The 19050-nt window shown below is 47.3% G+C and overlaps 1 protein-coding gene and 1 pseudogene across 1 annotated transcript in view; one reads left to right on the top strand and one right to left on the bottom strand.

The window, feature by feature from the left end:
• SLAMF1 (signaling lymphocytic activation molecule family member 1) overlaps positions 1-8971 on the bottom strand; it is a 36098-nt gene extending 27127 nt beyond the window's left edge. The window contains exons 1-2 of the mRNA XM_049634684.1: positions 8431-8971; positions 307-645 (exon numbers count right to left, since the gene is read on the bottom strand). Of these exons, the coding sequence (XP_049490641.1) occupies positions 307-645; positions 8431-8506 (415 nt within the window). The 5' untranslated portion in view covers positions 8507-8971. The remainder of the gene's footprint in view (positions 1-306; positions 646-8430) is intronic.
• Positions 8972-11229: 2258 nt separating this feature from the next.
• LOC125925987 (ATP synthase subunit epsilon, mitochondrial-like) lies at positions 11230-11582 on the top strand (annotated as a pseudogene).
• The last annotated feature ends 7468 nt before the right edge of the window (positions 11583-19050 follow it).

The following is a 19050-nucleotide window of genomic DNA, read 5'->3' as shown; positions in this document are numbered from 1 at the left end:
CTCCTAGGCCCTGTAGTCCGTGCGCAGCTAGGCTCCTCGTCTTTGGCAAATGGGGGTAGTAATTAGTGCTCTCAGCTACCACCAATGGGCCATTTGGACAAAAAAGATTTGCGAATCTCTAAAACCTCTTCCTAAACCACAGTTTAAACACCCTGGACTTGCTGATCTTTAAAAGTCACTCCCAATCTTGGAACCCTCGCTAAATTCTTAGGCAAGGGACTATCGCTGCCCATCCACCCCCACCCCACCCCCCACCCCCCACCCCCAACCCCTGCCTGGTGGGGACTGGGGAAACCCTGTCATTACCAAAGAGCTTCAGCTGCAGACAAAAATGGCGAACTGAAAAGTTCTCCTCCAGGGTCGTGAAGTACCAGCCCTCATTTTCCTTCTTGCTTTGCAGGATCTCCAGCTTCAGGTTTTCCGGATGGAATTTATAGCCATTTTCCAGAAAGCGTAGAGAGGCCCTTTCTGGCAGACTCAGAGACACTATTTTCCTCTTGACATTTTTTTGCGGTGATTCTGACTTTGTGACCAGGATGTGGATGCTCTTGTTCATGCTCTTACTTATGCCTTCAGATGCCAGGGGCAGCAGCAAATTTCTTCCCAACTGCTTGGTGACCTCTTGACAATTCATCAAGCTCTCACCTGTGGGAGGAGGAAGAAGAAAGTCCCTTATTGTGGAAGTTTTTGAGAATCACATCCTCTCTGTGGATCAGGAATGACAGAATATAGGTGCTCCTTCTTCCTCCCGGCCTCTCCCTGGCATTGCCAGGTGCTTAGCAGCCAATAAGGACAGTCACGATAGTCCCGCTGTATTCTCAATGTTTCAAAAATCCCAATGGAAATCTTAAATTTTTTTTTACATTAAATATCATTTATTGTCACATCGGTTTCCATACAACCCCCAGTGCTCATCCCAACAGGTGCCCTCCTCAATGCCCATCGCCCACCTTCCCCTCTCAGTTTGTTCTCAGTATTCAAGGGTCGCTTATGTTTTGCCTCCTTCCCTCTCTGTAACTTTTTTCCCCCCTTCCTCTCCCCCATGGTCTTCTGTTAAGTTCCTCAGGATCCACGTATGAGTGAAAACATATGGCATCTGTCTTTCTCTGCCTGACTTATTTCACTCAGCATAATACCCTCCAGTTCCATCCACATTGCTACGAATGGCCAGATTTCATTCTTTCTCACTGCCAAGTAGTATTCCATTGTATATATAAACCACATCTTTTTTTTTATAATGGAGGTGTACAGACTAACTGGGACACTGGATTTCTTTGGTCTAGGAGAGAATTCTCTCAACTCAGATTTATAGTGAAGGCACAGAGAAGCGAAGATGTGGAAAAGTTAAATGACATCCCTAAAGTCACGTAATCCGGGTCTGCTAATTCCTTGACCAGACTTCTCACCACCACTGGGTACATAATATGAAGGGTGGAGAGCAACCAAAGCTGATTCGGAGCTTGTGAGCCCAGGACACCAAGGCTACAGAACGTCATTTTTCAGATGACAAAGAAAGAGAAAAGTCTGAGGGGTGTGGAGCCAGGCAGGTAGTAAGCCCAGGGTTCAAACTGTGGAATTCTTGCTCTCCAAAAAAAACTGTTAAATAGTTCCCAATATCAAGGGTGAGAAATTATTTTACTTCTCTTTTTCAAAAGAGCTGAGCCAACAACAACAACAAAAAAAGAAAGAAAAAGAAAGAAAGAAAGAAAGAAAGAAAGAAAGAAAGAAAGAAAAAGAGAGAGAGAGAAAGAGAGAGAGAAAAAGAAAAAGAAACCCAAAACCAAACCTTTCAAATCACTGTAAGGGATCCTACTGCTGACTATTTAACACCTCCTCTCCTCTTCTCAAACTGATGACCTCAGCTGTTGACTCTGATTCTCATTTCACTGAGAAAGTAGTAGAAACAAGAGGAGAATTTCCATTTGTAGCCACCACCAGGAAACCTACCTACTTAGATGGGTAGTCTGTGCTCCCCTTAGGTCTAGCCTCTTCCTTCACGGAGCACTCGCCCATTTCAAGAATTTGCTCTCGCAATTGCCCTCATCCCTTGCATCATCAGCTTCGTTATTGGCATAGAATGTTGTGGGTTATTTCCATCAATACACAATAAACCCACTTGTAACTTCCCTCATTTACAAACCCCTCCCCTGACCCCAGGTTCATCCCTAGCCGCTGCCTCATATCTCTCTTTTCCTTTATTGCCAAGCCCTTTAATGTGTGTTGATATTTTCTGTTTCCATTTCCTGACCCATTTTCCTGTGCCCGCTCCTGGCAGCTGCTGTTCCTTACTACTCACTGCAAGGTCACTCGTCGAGGTCATTGTATGCACCGTGGCGCCAAGTCCATTCTCCATTCTCATCTTGCTTTCTCAGGAGCACTTGACATGGTTCCCCACTCCCTCTTTGAAACAGTCTTCATTCAGTCCCCTGGAGCATCACGCTCCCCTGGTTTTCTTCCTCTTTCATTGGCTGCCCCTTGTCAGTTTCCTTGACTGGAACCTGCTGCTCTTAACCTCTAAATATTGGAGCATGCCAGGACTCAGTACTCAGACCTCCTCTCTCCCAGCCACGTTCATCCAGCTGCATGGGCTGCATACTTCTGGAATGCTTGCAGAGATAGATCTCCCTCCCAAACTGCCTACACGGATCAGCACTCGGAGGTCTGAAGGGCACTGCAAACTCAGCAGATGAACTCTTGGTTCTATAGCCCCTTCTACCAACGGCATTACAACTCTCCTGAATTCTCAGACCGAAGCCTTTGGAATCATCCTTGACTCCTTTCCTTCTTTCATACTCTGCATTCTTCTATCAGCAAATCCTGTTGGCTCTACCGTCGGAAAAGATCTGCAATCCTAGCACTTAGAACCTCCCTCATTTCTGCACCTCCCTCATTTCTGCCACCATCGTCATAGCCTGGCATGGCCATTGGCTTCCAACTCATCCCCCCGCATCCATACAGCGGGCGGAGTCATCTTTTAAACCTATGTCAGCTTTTGTCTCTCTCTTGCTTTTAAACTTCCAGGGCTTTCTAGCACCCATGCAAAAAATATCCAAAGGCTTTATTATGGCTTCAAAGATGGTGAGTAACCCCGCCCCTGACCCCTCTCCTGCCCTCTCTCTCCACTCACTGCACTCCGGTCACACCGGCTCACACACCTCACCAAGATCATTCCCAGCTCCAAGCTTTGGCTTTTGCCGTTCTCTGGAAATCTCTTCCCTTCCATATCTAGGTAGCTCAGTCCTCCACTTCATTTTAGGTTTCTGCTCAAAAAAATTATTTCCTCTGAGAAACTGGCTCTGACCATTTTATATAGAAAATAGCACTCCTACCGATTGCACACTTACCACTGTCTGGTGATACATTGCATATTTGCTTATTTTATTTCTGTGTCCCTGGCTAGGATGCAAGTCTTCAAGAGGAAGAATTTCATTCTGTTCAATTGTTTTGTCTCTAACACCGACAGCAGTAGTTGGTACGTGGTAAGCTTTTCGCAAATATCTGTTTGATCTACGACTGCAAAAAATGACATTACCTGACTAAAATCTCTTTTATTGAGCTGTGCCCAATATATAACTGAACTTAACCATAAGTTAATTCTCATAAAAGAAGGAGCCCATGACTCAGAGAGCATAGATTGTTCTAGTTGATAAGGAAACCAGAAAAGTAACACAAAACCACCTGGTTAAGTAACGCAGGCACTTAGAAAGGACACAATTGACTTGTGACTAAGATTGGCTGTTGGAGAATTGGACAGACCAAATCCTCTCCGCACCAAAAATGCCCTGAAATCCCAGCACTGGCCCGTAAAGGGCCCGGGTGGCGTTGGGCTAGAGATTCCGAGGTGGGGGGAAGCACGAGGCAGTCCACATGGGCTGAAACAAGGGCGACATTGGGGGAGACTCATAACAATGAAGGAAAAGGAGTTTACAGGACGAGATGGGGGGAGCCCCTCACCAAAGGAATCAAAGAAAGCAAGTAGGAAGGGAAAGAGGACAAGAAGAGAAGGAGCAGATTCGAGAAGGGCAGGCTGAGTGATGTGTGCACGCTCACTCACGGGGAGTGGCATTGAAACTTGGTCAGGAAGAGACCCTCACACCCTGCAACCCACACGAAGAATGAAGACCTACCAACTGACTCCGTGTCAGTGGCTGGGGCGGGAGGGGGGACTAGAAACCAGCACCACCTAAACACAAGTGGAAAAAAATAGGGGGACTTTAAAGTGGTTCACAAAACCCTTCAAGTGGAGTCCCTGCTCCTGAAACTTCCTACCGTCTGATGAGTGTTTTCCAGTGGGTCTCTGATTCAGTCAGCCCCTGTTTACTAAATCGTCTGGAGGAAACACCAACTCACTTTCTTCAAGGGTAATTCTACTTAGAAAGTAGAGTGATTCACGTGGACCCATGGATATTTTCCTGAAATCAGCAGCATTTAGCCAACCCTTCACGAGATGGGATTCTACCTAATGACAGCCACCCCCCGCCCTCCATTTTTCTGCCGCCATGACGCTTTCACATCTCCCTATAGCGTTTCTTTCGAGTGGAGGAGGGGGCGGCCCTTAACAGCTCTCACTTCTTACGGCAGATCTAGGCCCAGGGAGAAAAGATAACTTGTCCAAGCCTGCTTTGTAAGCTGCAGTCCCATGAACCATCCTCTTTTCCCTTGTTCCTTGATGTTGCTGGGTCTTTCTGTCTCAGAGTATTTGCATTTACCCCAGCCTGAACGCCTGTTGCCCCCCCCCCCCGCCCTGTATTTCCCTGGCTGCCTCCTTCTGTCTTTCAGGTCTCTGCCTCTGACCCCTGGCTTAGTCTAGGCCCCCCTGCCAGTGCCTCCCGTGCCTTTGTTTTGGTTTTTTTTTTTATTTTTTTTTTTAACATTTATTTATTTTTGAGACAGAGAGAGACAGAGCATGAACAGGGGAGGGGCAGAGAGAGAGGGAGACACAGTATCTGAAACAGGCTCCAGGCTCTGAGCTGTCAGGACAGAGCCTGACGCAGGGCTCGAACTCAGGGATCGTGAGATCATGACCTGAGCCGAAGTGGGACGCTTCACTGACCAAGCCACCCAGGCGCCCCATCCCGTGCTTTTTATCACACCTGCATCTCACCAATCACGCTTTTAACCCTGATCTGTGCCTGTCATCATGACTTAAGAATAAGCTTCCAGGAGTAGTCACTGGGTCTGTTTTGTCCACTTGGAGTCCTAACGCCCAGCTGGAACATAGCAGAAACCCAGTTGCTCAAGAGAACAAAACACTGAATGAGATGAATAAGTGAATGAACAGAGAGGCTAAGTTCTCCTCTCTCCCAAATCAGGACGTTTTACCTTGACGCCACCCCTCAGGAGTATAGGATGGGGGCAAACGGTGGGGACCTTTGTCCCCGCTTGCCAGGTGAGGACAGGGAAAAGCCGTGGCTGTAGACCCTGGGCTTTAGCTCAACAGACCACTTGCCATTTCCCCCTTGAACACTCAGAACCCTTCACCTCTGCATTGGTGCCTTCATCTGGAATATTCTCTTCAAGTCCTATAAAAACCCAACCTACCAGATGTATGTATTTGGGAGGACACACGAGGCAGAAGGGGGATTTGTCTCCACTGTATACCCTTTTGTACTGAGGAAGTTTTATAGACGTATGCATGATACCCTTCCAATAAACAAACTAGCTCACACAAAACATTAAACGAAAACTTACTTGATGAAAGCAGTTCCTATCCACTTTCCAAACTCCAGACCAGATACCTCCAGACGCCCTCTACTTCCTTCTATGATCTTATCACCTTCTCTCATCTTTTGAATATTCCCGTACTTCCATTCAATTAAAAGCAACTTCCATGCTCCAATTATAGGTAACATATTCTAATATTCACCGTGGGCCCTGGATATGGATTTTGGCATCCCCTCCCCCACCGAGCATAAGTTTATCTAGCGTCATTTATCGAGGCTTCTGAAGTCAGGCTGTGTGACTGCAGAGAAACTGTTAAACCACTCTGTGCCTCTCGTTCCTTTTTGGGTAAAACTGTAACGGTAACGACAATAACACATATCTCATAGGGTTGGTGTGAGAATTCAATGAATGATACACATAAAGCACTTGGAACCCACGGTGCCTGGTATGAAGCAAGCAGGCTGTGCTTACTATTATTATCCATTCAACAAACATTTGTGGAAGGGCTCTCCTTTACCAGACACCATGTCAGGTGCTGGGCAGAGGCTGCGGTTGATGTTTCCCGCACACTTCACCAACGCCTGCCCCATCGTGTGTCTTAATAGACGGTTGCTGAACGGGATTGTCCAAAGTCAGTCTATGGGTAAAACCGAATAGCCCTGGCGTTCTGCTTTCCAGTCTGGTGCCAGAGACGTGAAGGTGATGGCTTTAGTAAAGCTTTTGAGAAATAGAAGGTGCTGAGGCCTCCGTCTCGGGATGGAACAGGCAGGTGAACAAAGTCGGGCCAAGTCTGGAACCCACACTCTTGCCCTTCATGTGTGAGAAGGAGGTGGGGTGGACCCCCACGGAGGAATACAAAATCCCCTTGGGGCAATTCATCCGTTGCAATAGACGCATCCCTCTCGTGGGGGATGCTGGTAATAGGGAGGCTGTGCATGTGTGGGAGTAGGGGGAAATCTTGGTACCTTCTGCTCATTTGTGCTGTGAACCCCAAACTGCTCTAAAAATAAAGTCTACTTAAAAAAAAAATACCATTGAGGGAATGGAAAATTCACTTTATTAGGGGAAGGGACATGTGGACTTTTTGATTTTTACAATTCTGACTCGGAATTGGGAGGCAAGCCGAGTAGAGACGGGAGGGAGACTGGGTCCTGATTTTACAAGAATCACGCTTCTTGGTTGAATAACTGTCATGGTTGACCTGTCCCACTTGCAAAGCATTTCCGTCTGTATTTAACCGGGGCTTCACAAAAGCGGGTGTATTTAAAAATAAAAACACTAAAAATTGTGTGTGTGTGTTTCAGAGAAGACAGCTGCCGCCTATTGGGTAGACACGCCCCACGGGGCTGGGCTGCTGCTCAGTAACCAGGGAGCCCCAAGCCTCCAGTGAAGCACCTGGTGGACGCCATGGGGACACCGTGGGCCAGGCTGGCCAGCAGACAAGCAAGCCCAGAGATTTAAAACTACCATGCCACTGTTCAACCCCATCCCTCCTGACGGTCACTCAGAAATATCCCCAGGTGGGAAAGTCACAAATGGGACGCACCTGGAAGGGCTTGAAGTGGATCAGTTTGGCTTTCTGAGCCCTGAGCCCTGAGCCCTGAGCCCTGAGCCCTGAGCCCTGAGCCCTCAGAAAGCAGGAGCCATGGGTCTGCCTGATTCTGAGGGAACCGGGGGTCAAGGAAGGGCCCCTTTATCTGGCAGTCTAACAAAAGAGAGACCCCACGTGCAGCCTCTCCGACATCCCTAGCGTATCTCTGGGCTTTTCCTGGAAAAGTCCTTAATGGATTTGCGGTCTTGAAAACCCCAAGGGCAAAACACCGGAGCCTCAGGATTTCCCCCCACCTTCCCTAAAGCTGCTTCCATGCCAAGCTGCCTCCCCAAGTCTGATCGAACTCAAGACGCTTAAACACTCCTCAGGGAGCCCAAAGTCCCTTCTCGCGAGGCCTTTTTAGTCTCAAATCCCTTTTCTCATAGCCCTGAGACTACTAACAGAACACCAGCGCGCCTTCGGAGGAACACGAGCCAGAAAGGCGGGAGCAGAGCCCAGGCGCAAAGGCTCTCTGATGCGTCTGGCACTATGGCTGGAGATGCCCTGACCCTTGAGAGTTCCCAATTCGCATTTCCCACTTCCTGTAACCAGCCCTGGACACCAAAAATCCTGGCCTCTCCCCCTCTTGCTGCCGTGGAAGGTTCCCTTCCAGGAAAGTAGCCACCGGTACGACCACACTGTGGCCACTGCCTGTTCTCAGCTGATGCCTGGGGTTTTCACTTCTAACTTCTTTTCGCACGGCGGCAGCCCCTCTTTGTTGTTGGACCATGTTTCTGGCTTGTCTGCTCGCGTGTGTGAGGATCCCCTCCGAGGGCAGGGATGTAAGAGTCTCCTCCCAGAGCTCAGCCCCTCCATCTCAGCCCCACAGCCTGGGTCTTCGCCAGATGCAAAACCAACCGCTCAACCAGAACCTTGACCACACAGCTTCTCGCCCTGAGAGGCTGGTCTGGAACGTGGCCAGTGCCTTTGGCTTAGGGCTCCTGGTCTCCCAGCGTTGGTAAGACTGAGCCTTAAAATCCAGGCTCCAGGAACCCATGATATTCCTTCCTCTTTGAAAGAGTCAGGAGAAACTCAGAACCAGTCCCCGAGGAGGAGGCAGCCAAGCCACAGCCCCCAGCCCCTGCTGACTTCTCTCTCTCTCTCTCTCTCCTTGGGCTGGCTGAGTCCTGGCAGGTAATGGTGGGACTCAGACCCTCAAACAGATGAGCACTTACCTGTTCCGCAGCTCAGCTCAAAAGCCAGGGAGAGAAACAGCAGGAAGTTCAAGGAGAGGAGCCCCTTGAGATCCATCAGCCAGTGAAGAAAGAGAAGGGAGCCCGGTGAGGAGCCCAGCAGCTGCTTGAAGGTGCCACGGCAGAGCGAGGTCAGTGTCAGGCAGAGCTGACACTCCCGACTAGTTATGCATCAGGAACCAGATGGCTTCCTGTGTCGCTGGGACTTTTTCTGCCTGAGTCTCGAGGATTGCTCATCTCCTTTCGGGCTTTTAAATCACTTGCCTGTTCCCAAGAAGTCCGAGTCAAGTGCACAGACTGCTGAAGCCGGGAAAGCGGCTCAGCAAGCCCAGCCTTGAGCAGAAACGGCCCCCCTCCCCTCTTTAGCTCCCTCTGCGAGTTCTGCCCCGCTAAGTCCTCTTAGAGCACAAAGAAGAGGCGGGGCTCTGGCAGACCACCCCGAAATCTGGTCACTCAGTTCAAGGCTGAACTTGGATGACTGAGCTTTAAAAGGTTCTGGCGTCTCACATCTGATTTGTTCCATAACTTCAGAGAACACCCCCACATGCCGTGGGGTCCTGCTGACAAAGCCACAGAGACAAGGGGGGGGGGGGCAAGGGCGTATCAACTGGCAGAAACCCAATTTCCCAGCTGCGTGCGTTGTGGTAGAACCCAGTGAGCCCTGGGTTGTGTGTGGGGGGAGGGGAGCCTTCATCTCAGGGCTTGTGTCTAACTTTCTGTGGAAGAGAAGGGGCTAGAATTGGCAGAAGAAACACATACGCTTTTCCAAGAGTTAAGCCATAGGGAATGAAACAATGGAAAGATGATTTTACTGGTGTGTGGGAAGAGACTTTGCAAGGCCAGCCCCTTGCGTTTTGAAATCCATTTTAACAGGTCACAGGCACTCTCCAATGGGCTTCCCTAAGGGAATCAGGGCAACAAGGGCTGGCGATCTAGGTGAACTTGCCCTTTATTCTCACTGCTTTTCCCCCCCTCCTTCACCGGACACCGTCCTCCCCACAATACTACCCGGCGGCATGCTGGAGTCAGCGCGGACAAACTCCTGAGAGCCGATGGTTAAATTTTCAGGCACCTTGCGAGCTGGGTGGTTGATCAGCATTGCCGTTATTAACAAGGTGAATGATGTGAAATTACGATTAAACGCATTGTGTTAAAACTAAGGGAATAAAAACCCAAAACGCGTTACTTCCTAATTAGTTCACAACATTTGACTAGTATCTGTGCCCTTGAGGACGCTTCCATCTACTGTATCTTTACGGTGGAACTAAAATCCCAGATCACATGGGCTGCTGTGGTGCTCTTGCAGCCCTGCATTTGATCACACACCATGTTGGTAGTTTGAAATCAGCCAGCGTGGGAGTATATGTACCATGGAAACTGGCAAACGACAGAATCAGAGCTTTGGCTTAATGTTCTGTTGATTTTCTAGATGTAAGAAAGTGATAGAGAAAAAAGCAATGATTCAGTTTGAACTTAACAGCATGTCGTGACGGCAGCTTTGATGTCGTATTCAATAACTGTCGTCTCATTCAGCAAAGTCACAAGGGTCACTGATGAGCAAACGGGTTTGCAATGTAGGTCTTTAACGTTGCACCTGTCTTCAGCTTAAAAAAAACAAAAACAAAAAAAAAACAACCCTGACTGTCAGCAAGAAGACAACAGAGCAAAGTATTTAAAGAGTTGAGAGGAAAAAGAATGCCAGTCTGGACTTCTGAATCCTGAGAAATTAGTCCTTCAAACGCGAAGGAGAAACCAAGACTTCCTTGGACAAACAAAAGTTGAGGGAATTTGTTGCCAGTGGTTTTGCCTTGCAAGAAATGTTCACGGAAGTTCTTTAGGGAGAAAGAAATGCTATAGGTCAGAAACCCAGAGGGGCGCCTGGGTGGCTCAGTTGGTTAAGCGTCCAACTTTGGCTCAGGTCGTGATCTCTCAGTCCGAGTTCGAGCCCCGCCGTCGGGCTCTGCTTCGGATTCTGTGTCTCATTCTCTCTCTGCCCCTCCCCCACTTGTGCTCTGCCTCTCTCTGTCTCTCAAAAATAAATAAACGTTTTAATAAAAAAAAAAAACAAACAGATCTACATAAGGAGAGGAAGAACATCAGAGAAGGAGTAAGTGAAGGTCAAATAAAAACTTATTTTTCCTACTCATAACTGACCTAACAGATAACACTCTGTTCAAAATAATAATAATAATAATAATAATAATAATAATAAAATAAAAATAATAATAGCAGGAATGTTCAATTATGGGTGCTTATGTATATCCCTTATGTGTATATATGCTTATGAATGCTTATATATAAGTGAAATGAATGACAAGGATACAAGGGCCAGGAGAGAGGAATTAGGATTATTTTGTTATATAAGGTACTCACACTACCCAGAAAGCAGTGTAGTGTTATTTGGCAGTGCGCTTGGATGAGTTGTAAGTGTATATTGCAGAATCCAGGGCAACCAGTAAAAAAATCAATAAAAAATAAAAGGTATAAGGTACCTACTAAGAAAGGAGAGAAAATGAAGTGCTTAATGAAACTACAAAAGACAGAGGAAGAGTGGAAGGCAATAATATAACAAAGAACAAGGGAACCAAACAGAAAACAGTAACAAATACGATTAAATATTATCCTAACCGTATCAAGAATCACTTTGAGTGCCAATGGTCTAAACGAGCCAATGAAAAGACAGAGATTGTCAGAGTGGCTCAAAACAACGAGACCTGATTGGCTCCTGGTGGGCAGCAGGGGCCATTCGGGAGGTGGAGCAGGGCAAGAGGTGGCAGGATTGGCTGGTGTAGGGCCCTGCCCCTTCTGCTTCTGGGGCCTGACTCCCTGTAGCTGGGCTTCCGCCAGGCCAGCGATAACACGTCCTTGCGATTTGGTCAAAGGTGCTCACTCTTTGAGACATCATGGTGGTGTACTGGTGACAGGCTGGGCTCAGCTACATCGGATACTTCCAGATCTTTGCAAAAGCAGTGAGAGACGCACTGACAACAGAATTCAAAACAGATGCCAAGAAGACTTCCGGCAGCAGCCTAAAAATTGTGAAAGTGAAAAAGGAATAGTCTTACTAAAGCTTGAAAAGCTACATTTTCAAGTTGAAGATGTGTGGGCACGTGTTACAGCAGATTGAAAAGGATCTCCCTTCATGGGAAAAAGACATACTTGTTCACAGATCGACAATGACAATACATTGAAGTATGATTCAAAAAAACAAAGACAAAGACAAAACCCAACTCTGTGTAGTCTATGAGAAACCCATTTTAAGTATAAAGACACATATAGATTAAAAGTAAATAGAGAGGGGCCCCTGGGTGGCTCAGTCAGGGAAGCCTCCGACTCTTGGTTTCTGCTCAGGTCATGATCTCACGGTTCCTGAGTTCAGACCCTGCTTTGGGCTCTGTGCTGGCAGGGTGGAGCCTGCTTGGGATTCTCTGTCTCCCTCTCTCTCTGCCTCTCTCCTGCTCACGCTGCCTCTGTCTCTCTCAAAAATAAATAAATTTTAAAATAAAAGTAAATAGAGAAAGAGAAAACATGCTAACCCAATAACAGCAGAATATGCATTCTTCTCAAGCTCACATGGCACGTTCACCAAAATAGACCACCTTCTGGGTCATAAGACACCCTGTAACAAATTTAGAATAATAGAAATCATACATTGTCTGTTCTCAGGCCACACTGGAAATAAACTGGAAATCAACAACAAAAAGCATCTGGAAAATCCCCAAATACGTAGAGATTAAACGATACATTTCTAAATAATACACAGGTCAAAGAATCTCTAGAGAAATTTTTCAATATTTTGAGCAAAATTAAAATGAAAACACAGTTTATCAAAATTGGTGGGATTCAGCAAAAAGTAGTGCTTAAAGGGAAATTGATAACATTGAATGCATATAATAGAAATGATGAGAGACCTAAAATCAAGAATATAAGCTTTCACTTTAGGGAACTAGAAAACAAAGACCAAATTAATTCCAAAGTAAGCAAAAGAAAAGAAATAATAAAAACTAGAGTAGAAAGCAAAGAAATTGAAAACAGGAAATTAATAGAGAAAATCAATGAAAGCAAAGGCTGGTTCTTGGCAAAGATCAACAAAATTGGTAAACCTATAGCCAGGCTAAATAAATTTAAATTAAAAAAGATACAGGACACAAATCACTAATATCAAAATGTAAGAGGGGACATCACTACCAAACTCATGGACACTAAAAGGACAGTAAAGGGGCGCCTGGGTGGCTCAGTCGGCTAAGCGTCCGACTTCAGCTCAGGTCACGATCTCGCGGCCAGTGAGTTCGAGCCCCGCATCGGGCTCTGTGCGGACAGCTCAGAGCCTGGAGCCTGTTTCAGATTCTGTGTCTCCCTCTGTCTCTGACCCTCCCCTGTTCATGCTCTATCTCTCTCTGTCTCAAAAATAAATAAACGTTAAAAAAAATTAATAAAAAAGGAAAGAAAAATAAAAGGACAGTAAAGGAATACTATGAACAACTCTATGCCTACAAATGTGATAACCTCAATGAAATTCCTTGAAAGACATAATCTGCCAGAACTCACACATGAAATAGACAATCTAAACAAGTTATTGGTAACCTTCCAAACCAGAAAGCATACTGATTCACTGGTTCTATTCTGTCGTCCTAACTCATTCTATTCCATACCCTTTTTTTTTTTTTTTTTTTTTTTTTTTAGAGAGAGAGAGAGAGAGAAAGCTTGCAAGCAGGGGTTTGGGGGGAGGCAGAGAGAGAGGTTTTTTTTTTGTTGTTGTTTAATGTTTATTAATTTTTGAGAAAGAGAGACAGAGTGAGAGTGGGGGAGAGGCGGGGGGGTGGAGACACAGAATCTGAAGGGGCTCAAGCTCGTGAGCCACGAGATCATGATCTGAGCCTAAGGTGGATGCTTAACCGACAGAGCCCCCCCAGGCTCCCTGAGAGAGGGGATCTCGAGGAGGCTCCACGTTCAGCATGGAGCCTGACACAGCACTGGATCCCATCACCGGGGATCATGACCTGAGCCAGATTTAAGAATCTGATGCTTAACCAACTCAGCCACCCAGGCACTCTTATTCCATATTCTAACTCCCTCTAGTATCAAAAACAGGCAAAAACATTACAAGAAAAGAAACCACAGGCCAATCTCTCTCGTGGACACAGGTACACAAATCCTCAACAAAATACTAGCCAATGAAGTCCAACAATGTATAAAGTGGGATGTTTTTGACCACGTGGAATTTATCCCAGGGATGCAAGGCTGGCTCGACATTTGAAAATCAGTTAATCTATCCTATCAACAGGATAAAGAAGAAGAATCACAAGATCATATCAACACATGTGAAGAAAGCAGGTGACAAAATCGGTAGTAAGAATTTTTGGCCAACTAGGCGTAGAGAGAAACTTCCTCAACCTGATAACGAACATCTACAAAAACCTACAGTTAAGCCATCAAGTTTGTGGTAATTTGCTATAACAGCCACAGAAAACCAAGATAGGGGTAAGGTGACTACCATGAAGTTTATAATTACTGTATCTGGTACAGCAAGCTATGTCTATCAGCTGTAAAGAGGAGACTTGGCCTTGGAGTGCCTGAGTGGCTCAGTTAGTTAAGCGCCCAACGTCAGCTCGGGTCATAATCTCATGGTTCATAGTTGGAGTCCCACGTCGGGCTCTGTGCTGACAGCTCAGAGCCTGGAGCCTGCTTCGGATTCTGTGTCTCCCTCTCTCTCTGCCCCTCCCCCGCTCACGCTCTGTCTCTCTCTGTCTCAAAAATAAAATATAGACATTACAAAAAATTAAAAATTAAATACAACATTTATTTATTTTTGGGGAGAGCACATGCAGGGGAGGGGCAGAGAGAGGGGAACAGAGGATCTGAAGCAGGCTCTGTGCTGACAGGCTGACAGCAGCGAGCCAGATGTGGGGCTCGAACTCACAAACCGCGAGATCATGACCTGAGCCAAAATCAGACGCTCAACCAACTGATCCACCCAGGTGCCCTTCATTAATTTTTTTTTTTTCAACGTTTTTAATTTATTTTTGGGACAGAGAGAGACAGAGCATGAACGGGGGAGGGGCAGAGAGAGAGGGAGACACAGAATCGGAAGCAGGCTCCAGGCTCCGAGCCATCAGCCCAGAGCCTGACGCGGGGCTCGAACTCACGGACCGCGAGATCGTGACCTGGCTGAAGTCGGACGCTTAACCGACTGCGCCACCCAGGCGCCCCTTCATTAATTTTTATAACGGGAAAAAGCAGGCATAATTATCACTATTTTACAGCTTAAGGTACAGAGCTGCCAAACAATTTGTCTAATGGCCCAGAGTCCCCAAAATGGAAGAATTGCATTCAAATGTATTCCTGTGTTATCTGACTCCAGAGTCTGTGCTCCTTCCGCTGGCCACCTCATTTCCATCACAATGGGCAAGAACCTTAGCCAATCTTCAGGCTCCTGTTGGCCAAGGGCCTGTTATCCATGGAACATTCCCTCTGGCACAGGTGAAGCTCTGGGCAACAGGAGAATCCTGTGGGAGCAACATTTGCTACCTCTTACTTCCATCCCCTGTGACAAAACAGCACTTCCTCTGGCTATGTGGAGTCCTTTGGCCAAATGGAACCCCACTCTGAGAGTGAGGAGGACCACATATCTGTGGAAAAGAGCCCTCCCCAAACAATCTCCTGTAACGATGAGGTTATCTCTTATCCTTAAACAGGAGGATGGAACATCCCCCTGAGATTTGCTTCTCTCTCTCCTAACACTGTGTGGCCACAGTGGCAAAGTGTCCTGCCTAAAGGTGCCTGGGACTGGGCTGCCCCTGTGAATCCTGGCTTCCCAGCCGACGGCCATGCTCATCGTGGCCTCTGACCAGAGAGGCTTCGATACCATGAGCCAGCACCACAGGGAAGGATCCCTGAGGAGCCAACCAGACTACCTGGCTGCTTGGCGTTCGTGATAAGCACATTTATCCGAATAAGTAAAATTAACACAACAACAACAACAACAACAACAACAAAAAGCAACAAAAACCCCACGAAAACAAAACGAAAATACAAAATTCCCCCAAACTCTGAAACATCTCCTAGGAGACCTGATTGCAGAGTCTAAAATCGGCCTGGGGAAATCACTGGAAAAAACACCCTGGCTCAGCCCTGCCGGGTGCGATGAGGAAGCCCACGGGACAGGTGTCTGATACGGGGACTGAACAGACCAGTGGAGCAGACAGCCCTCCAGTGGGTTGGGGTTGCAGGGCCTCAGGGACATGGGAGGAAACCATGGTATGAGGTGGCTCTCACCCAGACTGAGGCCCCGGTTTTGCCCAACATCTTCATCCTCAGTGTTCACACCAGTAGCCACCCTCCTGAACAGATGGACGCACTGAATGACCCAGCCTCAGAAAGGGGAGCTGGGGACATGGCCCAGTATGGCCTGTGAAGATACTACTGACAGTACCTTCTGGTCTTTACTTGGTCTGTGATACTGAAATCGCTCACTCCAAGACCTTCCCACATCAATGCCTCCTCCAGGGTTCAGATCCGGGTCAGAACACTGGAATCTAGAGGCGGAGGAGAGATAGCCATAGGCACCCCTAATCTGGGGGTTACCTCCCCAAACCCTTGTCACTTCCACTGATGCTCCTGCCCTCCCTCCAGACCCCAGAGCCAATAGGTGGAGATCCCTCCCTTTGGGGCCTTCCCTGGACTGACTCTCCATGTCTCTTGTCCCTACAGCCTCCACGGCTCTTTGAGAAGCATTGTTGGTAGGGTTGGGGGTGCTTCCTAGTATCTCCCACATTACCCTACGTGGCAGCCCAGTAGTTTACTAGCCTGTTTTCTACTGGCATAAACTGCTAGAGAGAGGGAAATGCCCACGCCATTCCACTCCTTCTAGGAAGGAACAGAGTTTAGGAACCAGTGACAGTGGCTGTTGAGTCACCGACCTCAAATTCTTTCTGTGCACCAAAAAGTTCCTCCCATAACCCTGATCTACCTTCTCCGACAGAGTAATAAATATAAAATCATTTGCAAAGCACCCTAGAAACCCCGGATAGCTATGGCCAACCTTGTTCTTCCCTTCACGCAAAGCTCAAACTGAGTTTTCCTCTTCAGCAGTTCTAGAAGACTCTTTGGCAAGTCCACGGATCACCCTTCCGGCAGAGCCAGGCAAAGAGCAAGATTCATTCCTTTCTGAATAGTCCCAGCCCCTAACCAAGGTTCACTCTCTGAGAGACAAAGACAGCTGGGGAGGAAGGACTGAGTGCTCCGTGAGGTCACTAAATGAACTTCTGAGATGCTCACAGGCCACGTAAAGAGTGACATTCCTGCACCACCATGCCAGTGACATACGTTGACCTGAAAGTGAGTCCAGGGAAAAAGGAAGAGTTAGAGCTCTAGCTGGGATCACTGGAGAGAGCGATGAAGTGTGGGAAACACAGTAAGAAAGTCTAGTAGCTTCCCCTTCTCCGTCCACCTGCCTGCCCCAGCGCTAACCACAAGGAAAACACTGTATCCGATTGAAATATAATGACCTTCAACATCCTTTAATGATGTAATCATACAAAAACTTACACACCTAATTATCAGCCACTCGAATGACTTTACCAAACAACATTTCTAGTTCAGAGCAAGCTATGCGGGAAATGGGATGTTGAAATAATAGGATCTGTCTCCTCTTTTTTACATTGCAAATGGCATACAGTATTGAAGAACATTTTCAAAGAAGAGATGAAGTAAAATTTCCCGTAGTTTTCTAACCTTGTCACAACAGTTTTCACACTTGCAGATCTCCAAATGTTTGTTTACAAGGCACTAAGGTAGACTGGCTCAGAACCCTGGCTGTGTGTGGTCGGAGACACCTGGGTTCAAGTCCGCAGCCTGTTTATTTGTAAATCATGCGACCCTGGGCAAGGTGAATAATCTTTCTGAGCCTTTCTTTCCTCCTCAACAACAAAAGAAATATGAGGAAATGCTTCACAGGGTTGCGGGACACTAAATGACATCAGTGCGAGTGGGGTGCTCGGCGCGGAGGCTGGCACGCAGTAGCCATTTTGTAGGTGGCGGCTCTCGTTTTCATTGCTTCCTGAAAGTGGCCACGAGCGATTAGATGATGAACCGCATGTAGCTGCAGCAGGTGATGCACAGGAAATACTACCTTGTGGTCAAGATCGGGGACGATCCTCAGAGACCTGGACCAGAATGCTCTAGGCACCCTGGCAATGAATGTCGTTCCCCGGGCTTCCCCGCGAGAGGCCAACAGTGACTTTGCATCACCACTTAGAGGTAAATCACGTGACGGGGCCATAAAGAACCGTTAGCAATTTCAGACAGAGAGGTGAATTTTCTGCCACAAGGGCTTGAAAGCCCTGGTGTTAAGGAGTTGGACATCGCGGTGTCGAAAATCACATTTCATTGAGAAAAATACCAATGAGTGTTTTAAAACGTTAACAGCCACGATACGATTAAATGTAAATCGGCACAGAAAATGTGGAACAGAATGAAAATGTGAACCGAGCCCTTGGCCACACCTGATTCAGTTTCGCAGAATCCACGTGCGGAGGGATTGAAGTCCAAAGCATGCAGCATAGTAATTACGGTTATCGTGTAATGTAAATCCCATGACTACATAAAATGCCCGTCGAGCTCTCGCTCTGTAGGATGGCTCTGGTCACCTCAGTGTATTCTTTTGCTGTGTTATGAAATTTCAAGTGAAAAACGCCTCTGGGTACGATCACAAGCGAACAGCGGATAGTTGAACTAGTTCTAAGTAATGGCTGAAGTCCAGATGCTGGTGCCCAGCGTGGAGGCTGTGAAAGCGACGGACCCTCCTTCCTGAGCTGTGGCTTAAGTGCAGTTTCTTCTTGCCTCAGTCGTCCACTCACTCCATGAGCACGTCTGTAATTACAACAACCGCTGTGCGCACACTTCTGTGTTCTTTTTGAATTGACGAAAGACATAAGGATGTATTCTTAGGGGCTGCTGCCTGGTTTCGTGACCCATGATTTCTTAGAGAGTTTTGTATTAATTATCTTGCCTTGAAAGGAGAGCCAAAGAAGATCATGAGGTTGTTTAAAATGTTAAGCTGTAGGGTTGCCTGGGTGGTTTAGTCGGTTGAGCGTCCGACTTCAGCTCAGGTCAGGATCTCGTGGGTTCGAGCCCCACATGGGGCTCTGTGCGGACAGCTCGGAGCCTGGAGCCTGCTTCGGATTCTGTGTCTCCCTCTCTCTGCCCCTCCCCCACTCGCACTCTGTCTCTCTCTCTCTCTCTCTCTCTCTCAAAAATAAATAATAAAACATTAAAAAAAATGTTAAGCTGTAGAAGGCGTTCTGTGGGGCGAGAGTGTAGACCATATCTGGAGACGGAGGCTTCCTTCTTTAGTTTTACCTGTTTGCTTTGTCGATAACAGAGTTAAAATAACAAGGAGCGGGTCCCATCCCGTGGGACCTATTGCCCTTAGGAAGGATGGCTCCCAGCTCCCTGTTCTGACCATAGAACCGGGGTAAAGGCCATTAAAATGCTAATCCTTGGCCTTGTCTGGACCCTACGCGGCTGGGATATTAAACCCTGTGTGCTCAGATGGCACCCTGAGACTTAGCTGTCCTTCTCCAGCTTTCCTTCTGGACAGCA

Source organism: Panthera uncia, chromosome F1, assembly GCF_023721935.1.
Source record: "Panthera uncia isolate 11264 chromosome F1, Puncia_PCG_1.0, whole genome shotgun sequence".
NCBI classification, from domain to species: domain Eukaryota; kingdom Metazoa; phylum Chordata; class Mammalia; order Carnivora; family Felidae; genus Panthera; species Panthera uncia.
The sequence above is the reverse complement of the archived record's forward strand: the minus strand, read 5'-3'. Positions and strand labels throughout refer to the sequence as shown.